This window comes from Triplophysa dalaica, chromosome 12 (genome assembly GCF_015846415.1).
Source record: "Triplophysa dalaica isolate WHDGS20190420 chromosome 12, ASM1584641v1, whole genome shotgun sequence".
NCBI lineage: Eukaryota > Metazoa > Chordata > Actinopteri > Cypriniformes > Nemacheilidae > Triplophysa > Triplophysa dalaica.
In genome coordinates, this window is record NC_079553.1 from 1,288,233 (window position 1) to 1,315,039 (window position 26,807).

The 26,807-nt window shown below is 39.8% G+C and overlaps 1 protein-coding gene across 3 annotated transcripts; it reads left to right on the forward strand.

The window, feature by feature from the left end:
- Nucleotides 1–24,396, forward strand: tgfbr2b (transforming growth factor beta receptor 2b). Of its 3 annotated transcripts, none has more exons than XM_056762103.1 (7): nt 1–333; nt 6,061–6,217; nt 6,445–6,635; nt 15,340–16,136; nt 17,429–17,570; nt 21,829–21,956; nt 23,458–24,396. In XM_056762103.1, exons 1-7 carry the CDS (start codon nt 219–221, stop codon nt 23,644–23,646), a joined length of 1,719 nt encoding a protein of 572 aa, XP_056618081.1. In that variant the 5' UTR covers nt 1–218; the 3' UTR covers nt 23,647–24,396. The 3 variants fall into 3 exon arrangements, with proteins under 3 accessions (XP_056618081.1, XP_056618080.1, XP_056618082.1); XM_056762102.1 differs by having other exon boundaries at nt 2–333; nt 15,328–16,136; XM_056762104.1 differs by having other exon boundaries at nt 4–297; nt 15,328–16,136.
- Nucleotides 24,397–26,807: the final 2,411 nt, after the last annotated feature.

Here is a 26,807-nt window from a genome sequence, read left to right on the forward strand (position 1 = left end):
AATTACAGGCTGGAGTAAAAGTGTGTCCTGGAGGAGGAAAGTCCTGCCCTTTCTGCAAGATTTCCTGTTTCACTAGAGCAAAATGTAGTGACTCAACCCCACTGACTGACTGACTGTGTGACTGTTCACTTCAACGGCATGAGATCAGTCCGGATCTGATCAAACACCAGCAGCGGGATCATATTCGTATTAATGCGACGGCTCGGATCGCGTCTGTGATGGATCTACATCGCCTTTCTTCGCTTTGTTGGGGAACATTTGTCATCTCTACGGTTCTTATGGTTCGCGGCGGAGTCGGTGAGTTTGACGTTCTTACGCTCCTCGCGTGTGCAGGTATGTGCATGTCTTCACACAGGAGGACACACATGTGTAATCAGGGTTCATAATGTTGGGTGTGTTGCTTGATTTTAAACTTTTGCAACAGGTGATCGCTTTTTAACGCGAACGTTGTTTAGTCAGTAGTTATGTAAGAGCGGCACAAAAAGCGGCTTAACTTATAGGCTAATAATACAATACGAGTTATAACGCTCAAGTGTTTCGAGTTTGTATTAATTGTGTTGTATCGACTTTGCACGTTTGTGTTGTTGAGTGAGTCATGCAGGGCTATCAAACCGTTATTTTGTTGTATTACGTCGGTGTGTGACTGACGCTGCTTACATCGTGTTGTGAAGCGGCGTTGTATGGAAAACAAACAAACAAGAAGTTTGCCGCGTTTGTTTTTATTGATGTAGTTAAACCATTTAACTCTATTTACAGTTGCAGTTAGCAATGGTTTTATTATAGTTACCAGATTTTAACTTTAAAAAACTTTTTAACTTTGATATAAAACGATGGCGACTGCTAAGTATCATCCTGCCGACCCACTTTTACATTAATAGCTGTTGTTTATTTTCATAGGTTCTTCCTATAGTTTATAAACTATATTGTGGCTTACAATAATGGTACACTATGGTATTAAAACATATACCCACTGCGATCCTTTATGAAACTTAACCATGTTTTTGGTGCATTGATTACTTGGGACAAATCTAGGATTTAAAAAAAAACAAATGTTTTTCAAAACTGTGCTTATTTTGCGATAACCATTGTTATACTACCTAAACATGTTTTTTGGGTTTTAACCGTAGTAAAAGTGTGGTAAATTTTCGTAAGGAATGGGTACCATGTCCCAAAAATTATTGTGGTAAACCATTAGGAGGATGAAATTTGGTTTAATAGTAGAAACTGACCAAAGTTTACCTTCGGGGATGATGGCTTAACTATGTTTTCTATCATTACTGTGCGTTTTTAAATACTATTGTTACTAGTTATGAACATGAACTTGATTTTTTATCACATTCTTTTCATCTCTGAACACTGAAATTTTACATTGTATTGCAAGTAACATTTCATGTGCATTTTACCCTTGATGTACTGTATCAGTTATTCGCTGTGTGCACAAGTGAACACCCTTATTTACACACTGCCAAAAAACATTCGTCGCATAACGTGTAAGTGTTTGATAGTGTACGGTACAATAGGACGTTTCTCCATCTTTTTAAGCGACCCAGCATCATCTATCCCCCGGTGTAAATTGTTTATCTCTCTGTGTCTTGTCATTCATTTCAGCCTGTGTGATTACAGGTTACTTTAGACACTAATTACACTCACTGAACTCCTCCCAGCCTCACGCCTGTGATTATCCTGCGCTCTATAGAAGGATACGTTTGTCACACAGACCCTGCAGAAGTAACTTTTTGAGAGATTTCTTACAGAAATCATATTTTCCAGATGTCAGGTTACATCTTTGCCACTTCCTGTTTCCAGCCTTGCTTGGCTGCATGTTGCTTTGCACTCCACTGCTGCAACACACTAGCGCTGTGTTTGCAATGTTTGGCCCATGTGCAGGAGTGTTGTCCGGCTTAAGCATTACAAATAACAGTATGCATGTATGGCCCTTGCCTTTCGGTTTTTACTCAGTGTTACTTTGTTATTTTCATCTGCCCACATAAGTCATTTTTAGCGATGACATCCCACACGTGCTTGGTAATGAAAACTGTCCTTTTTCACACCGCACACATACTCTTGGTTTTTCCAATTTAAAAGTGAAAGTTATGCTATGAATGCTTTTCGAATGGTCTTCTCTGAATTTCTATAGTTTTAGTTGCAAACCAAACTTAAGGGACAGTTTACCCCAAAATTTGTTTCCAAATCTGTTGAAATTTCACAAAAGATATTTTGAAGAATGTATGCGATACACATCACCCTGCCTAGTTCTGGGGCACTTTTGACTACCATTGTGATTTTCCTACTATGGTAGTCAATGGTATCAAAAAAAAGTTTCATTATATCTTTCTCTGAGGTCTGGAAGAATCCCTGATGTCCGTTCTCCTTATCTAGGCATGTACACTGCTTATCGCAAAGCACAGTGCCTTAAAAGACATCATGTTTTCATGTTTACCAAAGGCTTGTTTAAACCAGATAAAATACTTTAAAGCATTAAACTGCTATAAGTGATTTCTACTCTGGTCCTCCACGTGTATAATGTCATAATTTTGGCTGTATACAATATACTAAAGCTCAGTAAGGTGACCTGTTGCAGTGCATAGTGATTAAGCGACTACACAGTTCAAAGGCCATGTCTGAGGTAATGGTTTTTCGGTATATAAAGTTGTCCAGTCAAGCCCGACTGTAGATACGGAGAGTGCAGTGCTTAGGTGTGAAAAGCTTCTTTGTGGGCCGAAGAAGGTCGACTAGTGGAGGGAGGTTGTGAATCTGCACTCATGTTTACCAAAGCCTCCTTGGGCCCCTGCGTCGAAAACTCAAAAATAGCCTTCTTGAGATGAGGAGGGGTCGCATAATCTCAAAACGTCTGTATCTGATTTGACCATATTAGTCTTTCTATCCTCGTGGACGATGCAGTCCCCTCTTGGCTTGCTTCAATGAACCAGAAAAGGCACAGCTCTGCTTATCTGTTCTCTCAAAAGACAGAGCCCAGTTATCCAAAAAGGACACTGGGCCTTGTGTTTGTAAATACAGACTTTTTTTTATTTCCAATCATGCCTCCTGACATATTAACCCGTAATATCGATCAATGACCATTTTTATACATGGTGATGTTTAATATTTGTGCTCTGCTTTAGGCACATATCTTTTCAGTAAATGTGTTGTAGTAGATGTGTCCTGGTTATTTAAGCTATGGAAGGAAAGCCACACATCCGCCCTATCTGTGTTTCCTTCCTTGGCAGGGTCACCTGATCCATCCTTTCCAGAGAAAGAATTGGAGAGAGCTCTGTAATTGGAAAGTAGAGGTCAGAGGTCACGCCATAGTGTCTCCATAGTGTCTGTCGTGTTGCTTTACTGTCCTCACTATATCAGAAATGATTCTGGAGACATGTTTCCATTTAAAGGCCCGGGCATACTTGACTTTCCGAGACCCTGTCCATCATGTGCACAAGCGAATCCGCAGAGCTTCCTGCCTTTTTTTGCACTTATCGGTGAATCGGATATTAGAAAAAAGATACGCTATGATGGGACAATGCTTTAATATCTGGGAAACGATATATCGGTCGATCTCTAGCCGAGACGAATCATATGGCCAAGTGTAAATGCATCGGTTATAGTGAATCAGATTGCTATCCGATCAGAGAAAACGCATGTAGTGGCCAGGTGTAAATAGGCATTGATGCAGATAGCAATGTCTACCATTAGCTCTGTAGGTTTGTGCTGTTCGTCATCACTTTGGCATCCAGAAATCATGAAAAACAAATATTTGAGGTAAAACAGTTCTTGTGATGCATTCAATTTAGCTAGGATAGACTTGTTTCTTTTGTCGCTTTGGATAAAAGCATCTGCCAAATGCATAAATGTAAACAGTGGTGCGTTTAGTCAGATGTGATGAATTGAGTTTACCAAAATGTTGAACATGTCTAGGAGTTTTCAGTCGGTTTTGTCATTGCATGCATAACATTGTTGATCTAATCTATTTTAATGTAATTTTTTTATTAATAAAAATGTATGTAGTTATTCCTTATTCTATTTTATTTGGTCTACTTTTATCAATCGCTATAATTTTGTTTTTTAATAATGTTTCTAAAGACAATTAGTAATAAAATTAAATTATCGTGATTTTCAATAACCAAGAGGTCAAGGTTATGCCGGTTGGTCATGGTCTACTTAGGATCTGCTCATAGATGTCAAGTCATTTATCTTGGTATTTTCAACAACACTCATTTTTACAAACAAATGCCAGTTTTTGGTGTTTTGCCATTGACTGTCAGCTTTATGAAATATACTTCTTCTGTAGTTGTTAGTGATGATGTGTATGTTTTTGTGTCAGCCATAATTAAATTGTTCTGTTCCTTCAGAGCAGTGTTGGTAGTAACTAGTTACTAAGGAATTAGTTACTGTAATTTGATTACTTTTAAATGAAACAGTAAAGTAAGGGAATACTTTATTTCTTTCTCTAATTTAATTACAGTTACTCGGGATGTTATTAAACTAAATACTTTGGAATTGACATCAAAATTCAAAGTCTAACTCTAAAATCCACGCTTTAATGTATAATTCTCACATTTGTGATACTTTGTTCAGTTAATTCAGTTTTAAATTATTTATTTGAATGAATTAAAAGAGCCGTTTCATGTATATCCTTGAAACACTTACGTCATCAAGGTTGATGTAGGATATAGAAAGTAGTCAGTAATAAGTAATGAAATACTTTTTGGAGACAGTCATTTGAACAGTAATCTAATTACATTATTGATTATGCAATAAGTAACTAGTAATGAATTACTTTTCCATAGTAACTTGCCCAACACTGCTTCAGAATGACACTCGAGTACGAGTGGCTCTAAAACCATGGCTGCCCTTGAGTTTTTTCAGCAGAAAATATGGTTCATAGTGGTTACCAAAGTCCACAAATAAACAGACAGTGGAAGTGATCGAGCTCTGAATGCTCATAGTACAAGCGTTCATTTTTAACTAATTTAGTTTTACATTTATGCATTTGGCAGGCGCTTTTATCCAAAGCGATTAACATTGCATTTTATAATACATTTGTTTCTGACTATGTTTTAGTTTGCTGTTTGTTCAAAATAATTTTCACTCTGGTAGATCTAATGTCACGCAGTGTGTTGGAATGACTGATTTCCTATTCGGCCCCAGAGAGCCAGTGTGGCACACATTATCACAGGAACGGGTTACTATAGAAGGTGTATGCGTGTGTGGTACGTTAAAGACCAGCTAAACTAACACATGACGTAATGCAGTTTACGACTTCATGTGGATTGGCTAAAAACAGTCAATCGCATATACATACATGCAATACATAGGCATGCACTGAGAAACCACACAAAGCCTTAGAAACCATCATATAACACTAGAACGTTAACAAATGTGTGCGTTCTGAAACTTTTTGTGGAAACAGATTGAGCAGTTGCATAAGCGTAGTTTACCATCACAGATAATGAACTCTATGGGTTGATGAGCTGTTTGGTCTCTCTTAGCCGCCGTGTTTGATCACATCAGCACATTTAGGTCAGAGTCTCAGGAAACTGATGGGCGCTTGAGACCAATGCACGTTCAGACAGGAGAGATAATGATTGAACAGATCTGTATTGTTTATATATATACCGGAGTTTCATCTCGGTCCTTTAGGACAGTTATTCCTTAATAGGTACCCAAGTGGAGTATTTAGGAAATATTTATATTTTCCATTGTTAAACCAATAAAAATATAACATTGGTTGTTACTTTCATTTGAAATGTCAAATGTTTTTAAGCTTGACTCTTTGACATGTATAAATAAGAATATCTATATATTGTGTATACTGCTTGTACGTTGTATAGGGCCTGTGGCTTGTAATTCTCTATTAAATAATCTGTCAGTTCAATAACAAATAAACAAAATTATGCGTGCAAGGAACTTTGATTATATGTATTGATTATATATCAGCCTAGTACCGGGCCTGGTGTTTATTATTTTGATAGTGAATCATCATTAAACTCTTCATCGAACACAGAATTCAGATTTATTTAACCTTTTAATGGGTGTTCTTTCTGTTTGTTTGTTTTGTTTTAGGTGGGATGGATCCTTTACAGAATTCGTTTCATCTCAATCAGTTGTGTATGTTCTGTGACACAAAGCCATCCACCTGCAATGGTACGGACGCTTGTGGAAGCAGCTGCAACCTCACGTCCATCTGTGAAAAGCCAGATGAGATCTGCGTGGCTATCTGGTACGTCACTACTCCAGCGCGGGCTTCGACATCTTATCAAATCAAACATCTGCTGTACACGAGTGTAAAACAACTCGTACGACAGTCATCACAAATGAAGCATGCATCTTGCTCGCAGATGTATCCAACATACTATGAAGACCGGTGGGATAGAAGCTGTGTCTGAAATGTAGAACTGTGTTTGTCATCTCTTGTCATCTGTGTGTTTGTGTGTGTCTTAATTCCAGGAGGACAAACGATAGCAGCAACACTATCGAGACAATGTGTCACTGCCCCTCTAAACCTATCTATGGCATCATGTTGGACGACTACAACAACACAAAGTGTGAGATGAAAGCGCGAATATCGAACACCGGCCCAATTCACATCTGCTCCTGCAATGAGGAAGAGTGCAATAACGATCTGCTATTCACCACACGTTAGTTTACCTGAATTTCTCTTTATCTTTCAAGTCCTGTATTTACTTCCGGTTTATCTGTTTGGTAAAACGGGTGGTGTGGTCACTTTGGGTTGGTAGCTGAAGCCCTTAATCTTAACAGTACAACGCTCTTATTGTACTGTTAAGCTGAAAGCAAAGTGTGAAAAAAGGTTGCAAATTCCTATTTATTGGCACATGCAACAGGAGTTTCTACATTATGTGCATGTGAGAACGCTGGTCATAGGTGTATGCGTTTTATAGGTATGCTTGCATTCTGTTTTCCCCAAGTGGCCTCTAATAGCAGGGATGCTAATTGGTTAGCGAAACCAGAACAGCTTTCTAAGCCCCCACGAAGCTTTTCACGTGACATAGCCTACATCTCACCTCTCTGTGGTGATGAGGTTCTCCCTTGAGCTATTGATATCGAGTCATATGAATAATGATTTCTCTATTCTGTCTTAAAAGGCATATTAAGTGTTAAAGGGAAATCCTGCCGAAAATGAAAATCGGCCACAAATTACTCACCCTCAAGTCATTCAACATGTCTAGGGCATCCCATAGACAGCAACCCAAATGGTATTCTGCGCTTTGAAAGTTAGTTGCGTTGCTGTCTATGGCCGGGAGTCAGAAAGCTCTCAAACTTAATTTTCAATTTCTTCTTAATAGAAGAAATAGATATAGAGAAAATAGAATAATGTTAATTTGCGTTGCGAAGATTAACTGATGTCCTAGGCTTGTCCAAAGACTTGATTGTATTTCATGGCAGAATTTTCGTTTATCGGCGGGTTCCCCTTTAAAGCAAGCGCACTGCCCTGTACGATGCAAATCATAATATTTCAATACATTGAAAGTCAATGTATGAAACCATTAATATATATTTGAAAGCATAGAATAATATGTTGTTAATATGACAATATATTGAATGTTTCGGCTTCATGAAAAAGTGTTTAGTTCCGATATATATATAAATATATTATTTAATATACTGCTATATATTTTCCAATGTATTAACATATACTTTAGTTTTGTAAAACGCCGGGTAAAAAAACTTTTTTCAATTAATTATGTGAGCTCACACCCTGTCGAATCCCTCCTGTATAGCTACCGCGCATGCTTGAACGGTCAGTCTGGAAAAATGCGTTAGCATACAATGCTAACTATTTAGCACTGGCTCGTAGAGCCAATGGCACACATTGGTATGTTCAAAACACGTTCAACTTGCTGTCATGACGGTTGAAAGCAGCTGCGTTGTTGCCGTTCGGGCTGCCCTGTGTAAGGCAGACTTTCTATTGGCTTTGGCTGTATGGACGGCTGTGGATTTCAGACATGTGGTTTCCTGTCTGTGTAACTTGAAGCACAGACATCATAACCACATGGCAAAACAGCTGTGTGCACTAGACACGCTTTAAAATAACCGTATTTACCACTATTTGGAGAGTTAAGCATGTTTGGTAAGATGAGCTCTGGTTTAAAAACCCACATGTTCGTTTTATTACAGGAAGAGTATTTTAAATATTTAAGAGGTTATTCGCCAACGCTTTTATTAAGATGAAACAATATTCCAGAGCCATGTATGTGTGAACGGATTTGTTGTGGGGTGATGAAGACAAACTCTACCAATATTTAAAACCGTGTGTGTATATTTACATGTATGGCTACAACACGGATAGATGTCGCGAGAGCAGTTGTGGATGTATGTTGAGTTGGGTATGTCGAAGCAGTCAACAGATGCTGTAATTTCATCCAGTGGTGGGAGGCCTCATGGACTGCCTGAGTGAGGAAATATCGCAGGAAGTCCATGTTTACTTACTGGAATGCCTCCATGGCATATTTCTCAAGAAATGCCAGGCATTGTTTTCCCGGACCGTAACATTTAAATGACATGAACTTTTGCTGAGAGCCTGCACGTTTACAGTGATAAGCTTCTTGTTATGTATTCGACTTGAGTCACGGTTATTAATTATGGTTTTATTATGGCAGCTGCAGTGTGAACTCCTACATTGCATGGCAGAACTTTAACCATAGTCATTCTATACACATGTTTTGCTGAAACAAACAATCCGAGTTCTGCTCTTAATGTTCTAGTTCAGTGGTTCTCAACTCTTGCCCGCGAGATCCACTTTCCATCCAGTTTGGTCCCAGCTCTGATAAAACACCTGAAGAGGCTAATACATGACTTCAGGAACAGGCTTAAATAAATGCGGGGCTGCGCATATTGTTTGGCATATTGCATTAAAGTACCGCGAGAGCGATTCATATGTGTACTGAGTAATTTGCACTTGAACTGCTGTCGCTGTACTTAAATCTCATACGCTGATAGATTTGCGCAGCATTTTGTTATAGTTTTCCCCGTTGTTGGTCTTTTGTTGGTATTTATTAATGTTTCGTGTTTTTGCTTCGCTGCCTGCGCTTGGGTTCTTCTGCCATACCGTGACACCTTTAAGTAATTGGCTTCAGCTCAGGTTCTAGATTCATGAGGTTATTCAGTGAACTGCCTCCCTAATGTTTTTTTCCTTTTCCGGTATCTGAATGTCATGTAGACCAGTAGTTTCAAACTGGGGTCCGGGGACCCCCATGGGGGAACCAGAAGGATGCAAGGGGTCCCCCAGAAATTTTTTAGGAAAAAAATGATAAAAGTCCACTATGGATATTTTTTTGATATTATTTTGTATAGTTTTTCTAGTGAATCCATTCTCACTACAGTTTATTTTTTCGGACTCAAATTGAAGTTTTTGCCGAATATTTAGGTATAGAAACAATGTGTTATCTTTATAATCTTCTATTTACTATTTATCCAACACATTTTTAAACTTTTCTACACTGAAAAAATATAGATATATATTTTAGAAAAGTGGTCCCGCACATGAAAGGTTAATCATATTTGGGGGTCCTTGGCATCATAAAGTTTAGAAACCCCTGGTGTAGACAAAGCTCCAGACAGACGTTTATTTTAAGAATTGTGGTAATAATGCAGAAAAAAACAGTTCTTCCAAAAATCATTCTAGAAGAAAGCTCCAGTAAACAGTCACTCATACGAGCGCACACAGTTTGTTAAAATATATTTTAATTGTGATGATATGGATTGTTTACGCAGATTGGAGTAGACATGTCTGCTTCTTTCCTGAGATGCTCTCTATTGAGTTTTCACGCAAACTACATTTGTTTCCTATAAGTAACTCGTAAAGCTAGTCAGTAGAAGCTGTTGCACTTTCCATTGTGGTTTGCACACATGGTTTTCTGTTTTTCAACTGGTAAACTTGATTGGTTGATATTAAGGAACATGAATATGGAATCTCAGAGTTTTCTTGATTTAGAGGTCTTGGAAGCTTTGCTCGATTTTTATCATGTTCATACACCGTCAGAATGATTTTCACACGTGGCAAGTTGTTATTGGATGATGCTGAAGTTTCATTTTGACTGATTTCCTGTTTACAGTTAGTGACCGTTTACATTTTTGCTGCTGTGGTTTGCAATGTGTGAGAATCTTAATGTTTTATACACGTGCTGCGCATGTTAAGAGAGGTGACATTTACACTGATGCACCACTCAGTGTCTTCATCCTGATGTAATACAAACACAAAGTGATAGATGCCAAAATACCCGTTCTCTGATCTTGTGTATGATGGGAAAAATTTGTGAAAGCATGTGTCTGCGATTTGTTGGAATATTTACAGCCTGACAGCACGCTTCTGATCAGATGATATTTAATCATCTGTTATTTTGATGGAAAGAAGAACACAGCGGAAGGAACCACGAGTTTCTGTGTGTTTGGATGTGTTTATTTTCATCAGGGTGTGCACGTGAAGTTCTGCTCATAACTTTACATAGCTCTTGTGAGTAAGAACAATAACTTTAAAACATCTCTTGGTTCCCTGAAGAAGTTTCGTAAGATCAACTTGTCCTTAATATTATCACACGACTTGTGGAATGAACAACATCTATTGGATGGCTTCTTGGGAGTAGAACTTCATACAAATGCAAAATTTGCAAGATCCTTCATCCTTTCAAACCACCTCGCCGTCCGTGTAAAGTGATGAGCAGACTGTATACCAGTCATGAACACACCCACATTCACATACTGAAGAATCTGCGCCTCTGGTTATAGAGAAGATACTTACAGAGTCTGAGTCACGCCGAGAAAATGAAGGAGAGACGGTGTTAGTGAGGAGAAAACATAGACTTGTTTGCGGCGTGAGCCATGCAATAAAACAAAGTCGTAGCCATAACAAACAAACAGTAACGTGCCCGTCTTTCGCATGCTACGGATCTCAATCTGGCAGGTTTCTAGTGCGCTTTAAACCCACACCAGGCTGTGGATCTGAAAGGAGAAAACTTGTACATCTGGGAATCGCCTATTTAAATTCTGACATTTTGAAATGGAAACACACAACATGTTCAGCCAGACAATTAAAGCAGACTGAAGCTGGTTTCCAGCTGACAATTTGTACACAAGAGGGTGGACAGAGTGTTCTGTCTAGCGTGTTTCGCAATTGCATTAAAGGAATCAAAATGATCAAGAAACAAAGCAAGATCCGGCCAATCTTTTACATCATGGTATGGAATTTTGAGGATAAAATGTTTCAAGTCTGATTGCATGGGAAACTAAGAGCCACATAGAGGTCATTGACGTCTGTAATACAAAGTTACGCATCAAAGTTATTATCTCAAGCTATGGGATTTGTTCAAATCCATCAACCTTCCCTATGAACACTAGTAATCGCTTTAGCATTTCTACTAATGAAAAATCTGTCCATTGATTTATCCCCTAAACCCCTATTTGAGAATCTTTTTGGGGTGCTCGGTGTCATTTTTTTTGAGGATATATAGACCCCTTTCTCGCTGACGTCACGCTTGTGTCACGGCACTAGCTGGAGTCAAAACAAAGGTGAAGACTGGAGGCGGCCAATACAAGCCAGCACAGATTCGGCTACATAAGGAGTTCAAAATATCATCTTGTTGTGTTGTTTAGTGCCACAATCGACAGAATACAGTCTCCATTTGATATTTTAACTAGTGGTGGGCATAGATTAATTTTTTTAATCTAGATTAATTCCAAGATTAATCTAGATTAATCTAGATTAAAATGGCTCATTTGAATTCTGCCGAAGGCATTCAGAATATGTGTGCTACCCAAACAATGACTAAAAGTAAGTCTTTGAGAACGGGTTTCTCAAGCCAGGTGGCGCATTAGACCAGGGGCTCATCTCCTGTTTCCAAAATGCATCCCAAACTGCTTGAGAAAGCTGTTCTACTATGATAATTGGTGATGAAAATTAAATTATGTTCAATAAGATGAACTTGTGTTTACTTCCGCATTAGCCAAGGGATGATTTGCGTTTAGGTGGTACTTGAGAGTGGAAAAGCTCCTACAGTACATTTACATTTAGTCATTTAGCAGACTCTTTTATCCAAAGCGACTTACAAAGAGTGAGGGAGCAACAAGCGATATGTCATACAGGAGCCATAATACATTAGATCTCAATACAAAGTTACGGGTTTCAACTAAAGCTAGACCACTACCTGTTGAGAGAAAGTGTTTTTTTAAACCAATTCCGCATTGCACAAGGTGCAAACAACCTTAGTCTTGTCGATGTTTCTATTGGGAAGCTTCTTAAAAATGAATATTCCCTGAAGCAAACCCGGCGGCTTCATAGCTGCATCCATGTTAGCACGTCACGTTTGATGCGGTAATTTCACAGTAACGTTATGTTGTGTTCAGACCAAACGCGAATGGCGTGTCAAGCGCGAGTGATTTATATGTTAATGCAAAGAGCCAATCGACCTACTTGCTGCTTGAATTGCGCGAATGAAGCCCTGGTTATGAGATGATGAGGCGGCTTCTGCTTCCGCGAATCACGCGAGTTGAAAAATCTTGTTCTCGCCCCGTACAGTGCAGTTAAGCTGGTATACATCCGCGCTAAAATATCAAGGTGAAAGTCATCATAGCTTGCGTAGTATAGACCCAGCTCCCAACCCAACTTTGAGAATAGATTAACGGCGACATTTTTTTTATCGCGCGATAAGAGTCTCACTGCGTTAACGCCGTTAACGGCCCACCACTAATTTTAACACATTCCCCTGCAATTGAGAAATACTTGACGACAGCTGTAGTTAAACGCAATAAGACAAGTGCACTGAACAGAAACCATCATTAAACATGCTCGCGTTTTACTTCATAACAGTAACCTAAAGTTTAAAAAACGACTGTCTTTTGTTGGTGTGGATTATGATTTGTGTCTAAAAATATCTCACGTATGCCTAATTCATAAACTGGGGAACAATGTTATTTTTCACATAGTGTTAACTTTTGAACGCATAGGGTCGCTAACTTTATTAGTTATACAACTAGCAGTTGACTATCAGCCAGAAACTAAACATTAAAGAAACTGTTTGTTATCTATTTGTCTTTAGCAGTCACAAGTGCATTAGTCTAAAGAGAGAGGCAACAGTGAGAAGGCTAATGCTATGTGTCAGGTTAGCAGGGTTTTGCACACGCAGGCATCTATAGATGTATACGCTCTCAGTTTAATCTTTACTACAAACACTTGGTTTCTCTGTCTGGTGTGTGTAGATGTCAGGCCACTTAACTGGAGGTCATCTTGTCAGTTCTTCTCTGGATCCATTGAGTGAGCGTGTGCACTACTGTACAGAGCATGTTTCGTAAAATGCACAATCTTCTAAATTTCATACACTGGACCTTTAAATTCACACAGGGCTTAATCCACTTTTTCCGAAGACCTGGCCACAGAGCAAGTGGTATAGTGTTGGCCATTGGTTGATAATGTCATGGTCTGCGACTGCGGCTGGCGTCCTGGTTTATCTGGCTGGTGATTTCGTGCATGTTTATATTTTGTTGTTTGGCTCACGTAGACGTTCCTGTCCCATGTCTGCGAGAACAGTTGAGCGTTCCCAACAACTAGGCTACTCTATGCTTTTTTGCATGTGTTTACTGGTCGCTCCCTTCACCAAAGTTTGGCTGTGTTTCCAAGTGCCTGTGCTTGTGTATCCATTTCTGTTCTTTATACGTCTGTCTGGATGAGGCATGTCTGTGTGATGAAGAATGCAGACAGGCTACACACTGACTCCACTCTCTGCCCACGTAGCTGGCAGGTCTTACTCGTCTTGGATTGAAGCTGCTTTACTATGGTTTCCAAGCCAGTCCCGAGGTTGGCAAGCACAGCAGCTGGGTAACTTTCCCTGGAAGGGCACTGTTAAGGAACATGAAAATGATGAAATGTCTACACATTTGTATTGTGTACTGTAGGATAGGCAGCTATGGTATTGATAATGATATTGAAGATGTCTCTGAATTTTGTAAGTTGCAGTTTGGCAGGTGCTATTTAGCAGGGATGCATGCTGATGGCTCATGGCTTCCCGATTGTGTGGATTGAGCCGCTCATTTTTCAGTTACAAGCCCTGAACCTTAAAGGAATCGTTCACTTTCAACATACATTTTCATGAACATTTACTCACCCCATGTCATCAGAGATGTTTATGTATTTGTTTCTTTAGTCGTAAAGAAATGAAGGTTTTTGATGAAAACATTGCAGGATTTTTCTCCATATAGTGGACTTCAATGGACTCCAAACAGTTGAAGGTCAAAATGACAATGCTAAATTCACTGTTTGCGTTCACTTTCTACGTCTGTCTCGCGCACACATGCGTTGCACAGATTCCAAATCATACTTGAATGAATCGCAGAACAGAGTCAGGCGAGCATTTGTGTTTACGAAGCATATACATTTTTATTTTTTATTACCAATTGTTTCTCTAGATAAGACCTTTATTCATGGTCTGGTCTGGTTTACAGTCCTTTGAAGCTGCACTGAAACTGTCATTTTGACCTTCAACCGTTTGCAGTCCATTGAACTCCACTATATAGAGAAAAATTCTGCAATGTTTTCATCAAAAACCCTTTTCCACTAAAGAAACAAATACATAAACATCTTGGATGACATGCCGTGAGTAAATTATCATGAAAATGTATGTAGAAAGTGGACGATTCCTTTAACCAATCGACCGCACCACCCTTCCCTCTCTTAGAAGAAGTGTCTTCAAAAAAATACAATATTAAAATATGTACCAATTTTGTAATACTCAAAAAGTACAGTTGTGCTCAAAAGTTTACACACCCCTTGCAGAATCTTGACCATTTTCGGAGGTTTACACCCACCTGACTTTAAATGAATGGTGTTGACTTCATGAGCAGCACTGAATGATTCTATCTATTGTAATAGTTGTGTATGAGTCTCTTGATTGTCCTCAATGTAAACAGATGAATCTCAACATCTCACTGTTACTGCTGGACATGAGAGATTGTGGAGGACCTGGGTGATTGTTTTGAAGGTCAATGGACAGACAATCTAATGACTCTTAAACCCTTAAACAACTATGACTAAACATAAGAACTGTCATTGATTGTTTAGGTAACATCATACAGTATTAAGAATCAGGGGTGTGTAATCTTTTGCCCTGGGCTATTTTGAGAAATTCTGTTATTATTCTTTAGTGTGAACTTTATGTTAACATTTCTTTAGTGAAATATCTTGTTCAGGGCAGGACTAAATTACAAATAAACATTCATTTTCGAAAATCCTCTTATTCTTCCAAATATTTCAGCTTTTTCCAGATTCTGTAAGGGGTGTGTGAACTTTTGAGCGCAACTGTAAACGTAAAAATGTTCATTCTTCAGCTTTGTCTCCAGGAATAGAGCCCACCAATAACCAGGTGGTGTTGGTGATCCTGGTTAGTTTACTGCCTCTGCTGGTTCTGGCTGTGCTGGTCATCGCCTCTTTCTACTGGTATCGCATCTACCGTCGCCGAAAACTTGACGAGTGGAAGACCAAAAAGCAGTCCAAACGCAAGGGCCCGAAAAGCCCTCTGGACTGCAGCGACGCTTGTGCCATCATGATGGACGACGACCGTTCGGATAGCAGCTCCACGCATGCCAACAACCTCAATCATAACACAGATCCTCTCCCCATTGAGTTGGACCTGCAAGTGGGCAAGGGCCGATTCGCGGAAGTCTACAAAGCCAAGCTCAGGCAGAGTCCCTCCGAGCAGTTCGAGACGGTAGCGGTGAAGATCTTCCCGTATGAAGAGTACGCATCCTGGAAAAACGAAAAAGAGATCTTCTCAGACATCGACCTGAAGCATGAGAACATTCTGCACTTTTTAACAGGCGAGGAGAGGAAGGTGGAGAAGCAGTATTGGCTGATCACCGCCTATCACCCATGGGGCAACCTGCAGGAGTACCTCACGCGCCACCTCATCAGCTGGGAGGACCTGCGTGTGCTCGGGTGCTCGATGGCACGGGGGGTGGCTCACTTGCACAGTGACCATACCACCTGCGGGAGGCCCAAGGTGCCCATCGTCCATCGAGATCTAAAGAGCTCTAACGTCCTGGTGAAGAACGACCTCACATGTTGTCTTTGTGACTTTGGGCTCGCTCTTCGTCTGGACAACTCGCTGTCTGTGGATGAATTGGCCAACAGTGGACAGGTGAGACCGACGTAGTTAAAAACACGTACAGTACATTAATACATACATCTCCATACGCAATTCTTTAGTTTAGAAAAAAGTCTGCTTTGGTTTCGGTCGGTTAAACTTCAAGATTGGAAGTATTTTAGTTTTTATAATAAATTGAATTAATCAAGCAAAGTCCTTTGAGTCCAACTTTGTTACTCTCAAGCGCTCATGTGTTCTTTTGGTAAAATGTGCAGATTAACAACGGCGGGGGCATCGTGTCATAACATGCAGGGAAAGTCCCCTCGAGCATCTCGCCGCGTGCAGGTTTATGTCTGCGTGCCCTTTGTTCAGGCTGTCTGCTCAGATTTATGATTCACAGGCTAAAAATGCAAAGACAAAAAGCGCCAAATGAATCAGTGATGAACCCGCAAATAGTCACCTGACTGTGTCACCTGACTGTGTGCTGTCGTCTCTCCAGCTTTTGATGTGCGTCCACGTTCGGTTGCTTCCAGACGGTAACTAACGTTTCTGTGAGTTTAGCAGGCTGTGCTGAATCTATTGGGTTGTGTTGGGTGACCTTTCGTACTCTTTAAAACACACACAGCTCATCTTATTACCTAACTTCAAAGATAAAGAGATGTGATAAAGAGGTGTGAAAGCTGTTCACAGGCCATCAAAATATATATGGAATGAATGATCTAAGAAAGCCTTTTATAAACTGAACATTTAGATCCATATTATGTCTGTTGTGGCGTATGATAAACAATGTAAAGCTGTGGGCAAAAGTGATATGCGAGAGGGCATATTTATACAATATGTGCTTTTCATAGTATTCAAACACGCTCATAATAGACATCATCATATGACATGTATGGCAAAACATAGGCAAAAAATTATATCAGAGAATTAGTTTTACTCTAATATACAAAAAATGCATAAAAAAACAAACAGTTCACAAAAAAAACTGATTGACTATAATGTTATCTGTTATTAAAGTGATTCGTTCCCAAATTAAAATTCTGTCATCGTTTATTCACCCTCTTGTCATAAACCTGTATGACTTACCTTCTTATTCAACACAATTGAACAAATTCATGTGTGTACGTACGTGTTGTGAATAAGGCGGAAGGTTTTCGTGAAATGTTCGAATGTGCGTATATATACGAAATATCTACGCAATTAATAGGGAATGAGACCCATTGCCCTGATCAATGCATCATGCATACAACATTTCAATGCATCTTTAATACAATATTTGAATAAAGGGTGAATATGTAGATTGTTGGCCACCATGCTTTTTAAAAACTTTTATATCTCATTTTAAGGTGGGTACGGCCCGGTACATGGCCCCAGAAGTCCTGGAATCAAGGATCAACCTTGAGAACATCGAGTCCTTTAAACAAACCGATGTCTACTCTATGGCACTGGTACTGTGGGAGATAACCTCCAGGTGTAACGCTATCGGAGGTGAGTTCAAGAATCATCATGCACTCAGATCTCACGATCGCAGCCAAGGAATGACAGCACTTGGAACGCTAGTTTTGCCGTTCAATGAAAAATCCTTTTGTGTTGGCTGTTTCCCAGATCAATACACTCTTGGTTAACTCGGGACAATGCTATTCTTGCCATTCATCTCTTAATTCTTCCGCAAGGAGAGCAGGGATGAAGATAGGCTTTGCTAACATTGTTGGGTTATTGTTTCTGTACATTGCAAGGAAAGCTCATGAGGGCCACGCTCTGTTTTGACCGCTTTGCAGTTTCCTGTTATTGGAGGAGCCGTTCCTCAACGCCAGAGATGGTACGGCTAACAGCTCTCGTTCACTTCAGGGAATGATAGGAATGTGTGAATGTGAGCGAATCCTTAGAATTTTGCCTTCTTTGGTCAGGTGGGAGGAAAGCTGTTAGCATATTCCTGGCGCGTGTGCATATTGATGTGTCTGATAGAAAGTGTGAATAAAGAATCTTGTCATGCGGTATCTCAAACAATAAGACAATGGAACTGAGTCCTGGAGACAGGGCATGAGAAATGGTGATAAAATTGCTTTAACGTTTCTTACAGAATGATTCACATTCTGTCATTTATTCACCCTTGTGTTATTCAAAATCTGTATAGGACTCATCTTCTGTGGACCAAAATAAGATTTTGGAAACTCAGCGCTCCGTGTGTTCTGTATTTAAATAAATGAAACAAATCTTCGAGGCATTAAAAATGACCTCTATGATTCTTTGTATTCGAATTACTCGAGTAACTCCAGGAATCATTTCAGCTCTAGTCCAGTGTTGTTTGGCCAAAACAGAGTCGTATACGTTTGGAATGACTTGAGGGTGAGTTAACCACAAAAATTCACTTTAGGGTGAGCCACCCCTTTAAAGCTTCAAGCAACTCTGAATTCTGCTGTTTGTACAGTAAGCGATAAGTCATATAAGTAATGGCATTCGTGAAGGTGTGGCATGTCGGTTTATTTTAAATGCCCTGGGTAATGCAAGAAAGAGTGTGTTTGTATTTGTGTTTGCATGTGTGTGTTTGTTTCTAATGCTGTCGCTATGCCCGAGGTGTTGTGTACCCACATGCCCCGGCACGCCCCCTCGGTGGTTCATAGGGGTTGCAGGAGTCTCACTATCATAGTGCTCAGCGCTTATCTGCAGAGCTGGAGATGTTTTCTGCCAGACAGACTGTCTGCTTCCAGCTGAGCTCAGAGCGGCGGTGTCGAGGCATCTCTGAGTCTGACTTCTCAGAGCCTTTGCTGCTGCTGGCAGATTTTATCTCACAAGGTGAAAACAATGAATCTGAGGCAATTGTTGTAGACTGCAAAGCTTTTTCTGCGCTTCATACATTTAACATGTTAGGTATTTAATACATTGGTTTACCAACAAAATAGAAATCCCACGAGAGCCCTTGTGGAGCCACAAATCCTAGTTTGGGGTTTGAGTCTGGTTACCTTGTACATGACTGCTCATTATCAGGAATGAGAAGGTTTAATGATGGATCTGTGTCACTCTTTGCGGAAGTCAGTCTTTGCTGGCTCATTGTGTGTTGCTGGCGTGTCCTGGCTTTGAGCGGTTAGAGTAGAGAAGTAGAGCTGAGAACAAACTTGAGATGCTGCCAGCTAGGTGATGGAGTGGGTAAGTGAGAGACAGCAGCTGGTTAGCAGGTGGCAAGACCACATACAGGGTGGTTAATCCATTATAACTGGTCTCAGATTCACTGCTGACACGCCCCTCGCAGATGTTAGATGCAAGTTGTTGTCTGTAAATTGTCTGTAGATCTGTAAATGTTTTTTTTTTTCGTTTTGCTTGCTGTGTTAATTTCTATAAGTCCTTTCAAATCATGTTTAGTTTTCGCTAATCTTCTTTAATGATTAGTATTAGTTTGATTATGTTGTTTTGTTATTTACATTTTCATAATCTATTTTGCAAAGGTGCAATATCTAAATCTTGCACTGTAAGTTTTTTTTATTTTATTTTTATTAATACTTGTCTAGACCATTATTAAAATGATAAAAAAAGTGATTATTTTTGCAAGTCTTTTCAATTAAGTTTGCTTAAACTTTTCCTATAATTGTAAGTTTTATTTTCTTTGTGTGTCCGTGTTTTCGTTAACTACTATGTATTCCAAAACACAATTAGAAAAGCATGCACTGCAGGTTTTATTTATACAATTTTGCTGTTTTTATCTGTTACGAAAGTTTTTTTCGAATATTATCGATTACGTTTTCAATAACGCTGTTTTTTTTCTTGAAAAAATACAACTAAATTTAAGTTTCGGTTTCGAACGATAAGGGGCTGTCACCACCGAAGCATTTCTGCCAGCGTACGCCGTGTTTCTAAAAACTGCAACAGCTGGCGTTCTTTTCCGCAGGCTCAACGCTGGCGCTCAACGTTTTTTTTCTCAACGTTACTTAGCATATTATAGTTACTAACGCACCTCCGCTTAACACACCGTTCAAGCACTTGCAACTGCCGTTTTCAGCCTTGTAAAAGCATCTCGGTGGATCTGGAGCCATAGTCTTATATTAACGGTTTAAAACCTATTTTGATTTATGTTCTTTTGTGTATTGTGACGAGCAAGGCGGGACGAGAGCCGTGAGGGAATGACGCGGGCCGGTGACTCGAGTGATAATGAGTGTCAGATGCGTGTTGCACGGGCTCCGCGTCATTCCCTCACGTCTCTCGTCCCGCCTTACTCGTCACATGTATGAAAATGTTATTTGACAATTAATTTACTTCTAAATGATTGTCATTTTTGTAGTATTTTAGTTTTTCTTGAGTCATTTTTCAAAGTCGACTGACCGTGGAAAAACAAGAGTTTACAATGAAAACAGAAGCCTGTAACATTCCTCCGCTCAGTTAACATCGCTGTGTTGCTCTCCGTTCAGCCTCAGACTGTAAATTGGTCACAGTGTTAAGCAGCAGTCCCACCTCCGTCTGCCCTGACCGGCTGCTTCGCTCCTTGTGTTTTTAACTGCATTTTTCCCCTCCATCTACACTTTCCCAGACAGAGAGTCAGACACGCTGGATTGTGGAGGTATCCGATGCTTAATCTAAAGGGGAAACCGTAGTTTGCCGCCTGGGTCCAGGGTGGGAGGCCTCAGTCAGCAGGACATCTGTTCCCAAAAACCACGGCATTCCTCACATAGCCACTGCATTTGTGGAGCCCAGGAGAGAGAACCCCTTGAGCAAAGAGAGAAATGGAGAAGAGACGTAAACAACGGCTGAGACGTTGTTTATTAGTGTATTACCCAGACATTTCACCTCCATAACTCCACAAGCTCTGGAGTCTTTATGCACGAGACGTGGGAATGAGATTTATCCGCTTTACCACCGTCAGGTTAGACCCGAGCATGGGGCATTGTGGACAGCATAAACAGCACCTCAGGGGCGGGCGTATTTTGTTTCAGAGCTCAAACAGGGGAAGTCCACTTGTCAAAAACAGGATGTGTACGCTTGTGGAGTCAGCTTCTCTGTGGGGGCCCAATCACAGTCTTCCACTTCCCGAGCTGCATACTGCCCAAGCCCCTTCCTGTGGGCCGGAGCGCCGGGCAGAACCTCATAAAAGACTCCAGTCAAGAGCGAGCTGCTTTAATGTAAACATACTCATCTACAGTCATTTGTGGGGACGCACGTTGGCCCGCTTTGTTAAAACCATCCACTGTTTTATGACATCACTCCAAAACTCTTGGCATTTCATGTGGATTTCCCTCCGTGTGTGATTTATCTATAGCTGGCTCTGGTCAAGTGTGTGTGTGTTGTAGACAGATATATGATTGGGCGTCTGCAGCTGCACAGAGCTGTTTCACAAGGTCTGGAAAACGATGCTGTGGATGGGTTTTCGGAGTTCTCTGGCACAGTCCAGTGATCAGCCCCATATTTCACCAATTTGTTTTCACGAACAAAACAAATGACTCATAAACAGGCTTTCATTACTGTAGCGTTGGCCTTCCGACGGCGATTCTAAATTTCATCTTCTCCGGTTGTCGCATTCTTTTTTGCCTCCCGTCCATATCAAATATCCAAAGCCTATGAATTATACTGTATTTCTCTCCTGTGTTTTTCCAGTGAGGGCTTGATTCCAGTGAGTCAGTGAATCTCACTTCAGTTCAGCCGTTACACCAAATGCTCTCCTATAATGATTTCTCATTCGCTCATAAGTGGTTGGAGTCGTACAAGGTTCCTGGTTTGGTAATACATGTCTGATCATGTGATCGTCCTATGTGTTTCTTTACAGAGGTGAAGGACTATGAACCTCCGTTTGGATCTAAAGTCCGAGAGCACCCCTGTGTGGAGAGCATGAAGGACAATGTGCTACGTGACCGGGGACGGCCGGAGATCCCCAACAGCTGGATGAAGCACCAGGTAAAAGAGCCCAGAACCTAGAAGGCCCAAGTGTGCATGTTGACGGGTGTTTCAAGCATTCATTTTTAGGCTATACGTGGTTTATTTTGAAGGGTTTTAGAGGGAAAGTTCAACCCAAAACATTTACGCACCATCATATGGCTTTCTCTCTTCTGCGTAACACGAAAGAAGTTATTTTGAAGAATGAAAACTGTCAGTCCCCATTGATTTGCATTGTTTTTAAGTCCATACAATAGAAGGGAATGGGGACCGACGTTTCTGTTTACCGACATTATTCAAAATATCTTCTTTTGTGTTTTGCATAAGAAAGTCATGCAGGTTTAAAATGACAAGAGGGTGAGAATGATGACAGAACTTTTCATTTTGGGGTGAACTATTCCTTTAAGGCTTTCAAACATTTATTCATTTAGCAACACATTTTATCCAAAGCAAAATGAGAGCATTTAACATTTGTGTTTAAAGAGCCAGACATATTGCTTTAAATAATAGCACGACAGAAATGCGTGAGCAATGTGCTGTTAAAAACAATTTAGTAATATTTTAGGCGAAGTGCATTATGCAAATACACAAAGGAAGACCAGTGGGAGTCAGTCAAGCTGATGTGATCGATATCCAGCCCCCTCAGGATTTTGCGATCGCAGAATTGAACGCATAATCGCACAAACTGCGCAAAATTTGCGTAAATTTGCTACATTTCGAGATTGTCACAGATTTTCCTCGTAATTTGGCGAAAGACGCGCCATGCGACATCCTCGCATCTCTATTCTGTCAAAACCTGCTCCAAGATGAAAAGCAGAGAGATACTATAGAATGGAGATAGAAGGGTCTGTAACACTTAGAATTTGCTAACATCATCCATTGCCATCTATTTAAAAAATAGCCTCTTGTATCCTTTCCCTCGTTCCGCTGAAGGCGAAAGCATGCAAGGTTCATTGCTTAAACTCATTGCATAGACATTTCCACAACCGGCATGAAATGATATGTTATTGGTTGCTTGACCTGTCACTCAAACTGGCCAAGGTTTCCAGACCTTCGGTATGAATCTGCCGCATGCCTTTTAATCCTAGTGATGCAGAAATAATGTTTTCACAGATGGTAGTTTTATAGAAGAACCCTATTTGCCAATTCAAGGCGATTTTTTTTAACATTTTCTGTAAACCCCGCTGCAATTTTTTTAATTAATAAAAAGCCGCTGCAAATTTAAGCATTTTTGGACGAATAAATCACAAAAAATCCTGTGGGGACTGGATATCTGTGGTTGGATTCAGCAGTTCAGCTCAAATAACACCGTAGCAGCCTCTGGCAATTGGCTGGAGGTGCCTATCGCTGTCAGTGTGAACGCCCTCTTAAAATGGAAAGCACCCTTGGGAACAGTTAAGTTTGTCAACAGTCAGTTGAAGGGCTGGTTTAGGTGTGGTGGATTAGAGTTGAACTAAACTTTGATGTATTTTCCGAAGCAATATTGCACGGTTGCACAAACGCTTTTTTTTTTGGCCTCCAGGGCGTGGCTACGGTGTGTGCCACCATCAACGAGTGCTGGGACCACGACCCAGAGGCCCGACTCACTGCGCAGTGCGTGGCCGAGCGCTTCAACGAAATGGAGGACGACCTAGACAAGCTGTCTACCTGCAGCAGCTCAGAGGAGAAGATACTGGAAGATTGTGCCGTGAGCATGAGCGACGATAAATGAGAGAAAAACGTCAGGGCGTTTGGAGATTAAGAGGCCAACACCTCTCCGTGCCAGCGTTTTTCACTTCTCTAAGAACTGCGAAAACTGAATGTTTGGATTTGGTAGTGAGGTGGAGCGAGGAAATATGATCTTTTCATAAAGCTTTACATTTCATAACCAAAGATTTCATGCACTTTATCAGATTTCTAATGCATAGCTCACACTGAGGAAGGTCACGCTGCCATGCAAGAGGAGCTGGACAGACACTCGTATTCTCCTCGTATAGCTGACTGAGAGCCAGAGATAATCAGGAAAAAGTTTTGCCTCAACACTATTCATTCATAGGAGATTGTAAGCCGTGATTTATACAGATCAATTCAGGACTTTTTCGATTCATGAAAGAATGTGTGAAATGAAAGATTTAAGCGTGTGTGCATGTGTCATTATCAGTGCAAATGTGTGTGTGTGTGTGTGTGTGTCTGTGTGCCATTGCTTTCAGCAAGAAGTTTATGGTGTTTTGTAAACCAAAGAGAATAAGTGTTTTGTAAATATTTGTTTCTGAAATAAAACCTGCCTACACTATTAAAAGAGCCAAAAAGGGGAGAATTGCTATTATAACAAAAATATGTAACAATCAGTGTTTCGCAATTCACAAAGTGCCTGTAAGTGTGTACACATATATTGAAAAGTATTGTGACACTTTTTGACTTTTATACTTTATGTGTAATATATTGTAAATCTTTAATGATTAAAATACATTTATGTACAGTATTGGCGCTAACAATGGTTTCATCTTTCACATTCTCTTAAATATAACAGCATATATAGTCAAACCAACAATTATTCGGACACAAGATATCATTTTGGATATTTTTCACTAGGCGCTTAAGTTAATTTATTTAAGTATGAACCGCAAAATAAAGTAAACGGTGGACTACCAGTAAAATTGATCAAAATTTGGCGACAAAGTATTCAGACACTGACCTGACCTGCACAAATGAAGCATTGCTTGGTGATCGGTTGCCGTAAATTTGTATTATCTTATTGTGTACTTACATTTCAAGCTAATCCATTACATACATTTCTATCAAAGTTTTCAAGATGAATTTGTTCTGACACAGTTTAACTCGGATTTCTTGTCCTAATTCATCACCATTTTTTAAACTATAGCGAATAAACTGTGATTATGGTGAAAAATGTCGAAGGCGTCAGAATGCGTTTTGGTTTGACGGTATGTTGAATATTTAAGTAATGGTTACGCATTGGAATATTTCAGGAAAACTGTCTTTTGGGAAATGTACAGTATAATATACGATACACAAGATGATTGACAACCAGATATTACCTCACCTGCAATACGGCAGTTTGTCCCAATATAGTGTTTTGGGAAATTCACAAATTCCTTTATATAGATGATTGACAACCAGATATAATGCTGTCAGTTAGTCTTCAAGAACATTCCATGAGGTATTTGTCACCCTGCCATTTCAGTGTTCTGGTGAACAAACGTCTTCTCTGATACCAGTCTTTAGATATGCTTCAGAGAACTGACACATAGTTTTCTACATTAGCCTCAGGGTTTCTGCTACAGTAATGTATCAAAAACACTTTGATGTTGCCAAATCTAGAAATGGCTGCCTTTAATTTCTATCATTGTGTGAAGGGATCCCAGTGGGTGAGATTGTTAAAGCATGCTTCTGTCTGTGTTGTTTGTCTGTTTAACACATTGCTATGAGGTTGCTAAGGTGTTTTGGGCTCATTTCCAAGTCTGTAATATTTTAGATCTTTGGATCCCTCCTTCAGCGTAAATTCCCATTTTATTATCTGCCACAAGGCTAAAATCCCAAATCCAGCTGTTTAGAAAAGTAAAAGCACATCTTGCATTAATGCGCGATCTCTTACAAAACAAAAATATATGGAATGTGCTGGAAAGTACTGTATGATATAATATCTTAAATAATACATTTCCATACTGGAATTAAGTGTTTAAATCAATATATGATAAGTGCCAATTCATCATGTGTTATTCAGTTTGTCTCGATGTATTCTATATATTCTTAAAGAATATATATATACAATTATTTAATATATAAAATATAGGGGGAAAAAAGTGTGTTGGGGAATTTAGGAGCATCGTTATTTGATAAACTGAGAATATAAAATGTAATACGTGCTTTGCATTTGTTAAGTGGACACATTAAGCAAATTTTTCTTGTAGAACACATCAAACTTTTCTGTAAAGTGTTAAAGTGAGTGTGCCATGTGTTTGATAGGTTTGAGTCAGGACAGATAGCTCTGTAATTGAGAAAAAGAATCTCTTATTCACGGCGTGAGGCTGTTTGAGTTGAGCTCTTCTTTGGAGTAAACAGCAGGTCATCTGGGCTTCATTTTGGAGTTTTGACATTCCTGTCCAGCAACGGTTGCAACCATAATGACAGAGAAAACTAAAACTGTACCCGTCCCTCAGTCTGGTCATTTTTATAGTAAGAAGTCTTCCACACCCGTGTTCCTTTACCCGTTCTCTAGTCTATTGTTTCTTTGCTATTTTAGATCCTAACCACTAGAACGTCTGGGGGAAATAAGCAGACAGGAGAACAAACTGGTATCTGTGGGGAAGAAGACCTATAAATATCCCTCTGTTGCGCTGATCTCAGAGAAGGATTTATGGGACGTACTGAACCTTGGCATTCGTTGTTGTGGTGTTTTCAGAAGAGCAAAACTGAGCGGAGGAAACCATATTGCAGTGAGGTAGAGTAAACAGTTTAGTCTGTTGTCTCCATTTCTAGAGATGTCTGCAAATAGCTTAAGTTCTACTGATATATAAATATCCTACACTAAAAATACGATTTACGAGACCGCAAAATGAGCCTTTTGAAAGAAATGTCCTTTTAGCCAAGTTTGGGAAACTTTAGTGTGCAAGTCATTTTCGCCAACAACAATTTTACAGAGCAGATTGTGTTTGTGATATAGAATTGATTTTCATATATTGAAATTTAGAATCTTTTGGTTCCAAGATACGAAAATGTATCAATTAAAACATTGCAATTTAGTTTCCTAAGGGCACAAAAACAAATCCGAATAAGCAGCAGTTCTTAACAGGTTTCGATCAAGCATTAATCGCCACCAAATCAATCAATGACCCCTATTGTTCATTACACTGATTTGTAAAAACATTAAGTCTG

What these genes read in the sequence shown, in the direction of transcription:
- tgfbr2b (XM_056762102.1), top strand. Translation starts at nt 219, where the DNA reads ATGGATCTACATCGCCTTTCTTCGCTTTGTTGGGGAACATTTGTCATC. An exon ending in GAGATCTGCGTGGCTATCTG is followed by an intron (nt 6,218 to 6,444) that starts GTACGTCACTAC and finishes TCTTAATTCCAG; the next exon opens with GAGGACAAACGATAGCAGCA. An exon ending in ACAGCTGGATGAAGCACCAG is followed by an intron (nt 21,957 to 23,457) that starts GTAAAAGAGCCC and finishes TTTGGCCTCCAG; the next exon opens with GGCGTGGCTACGGTGTGTGC.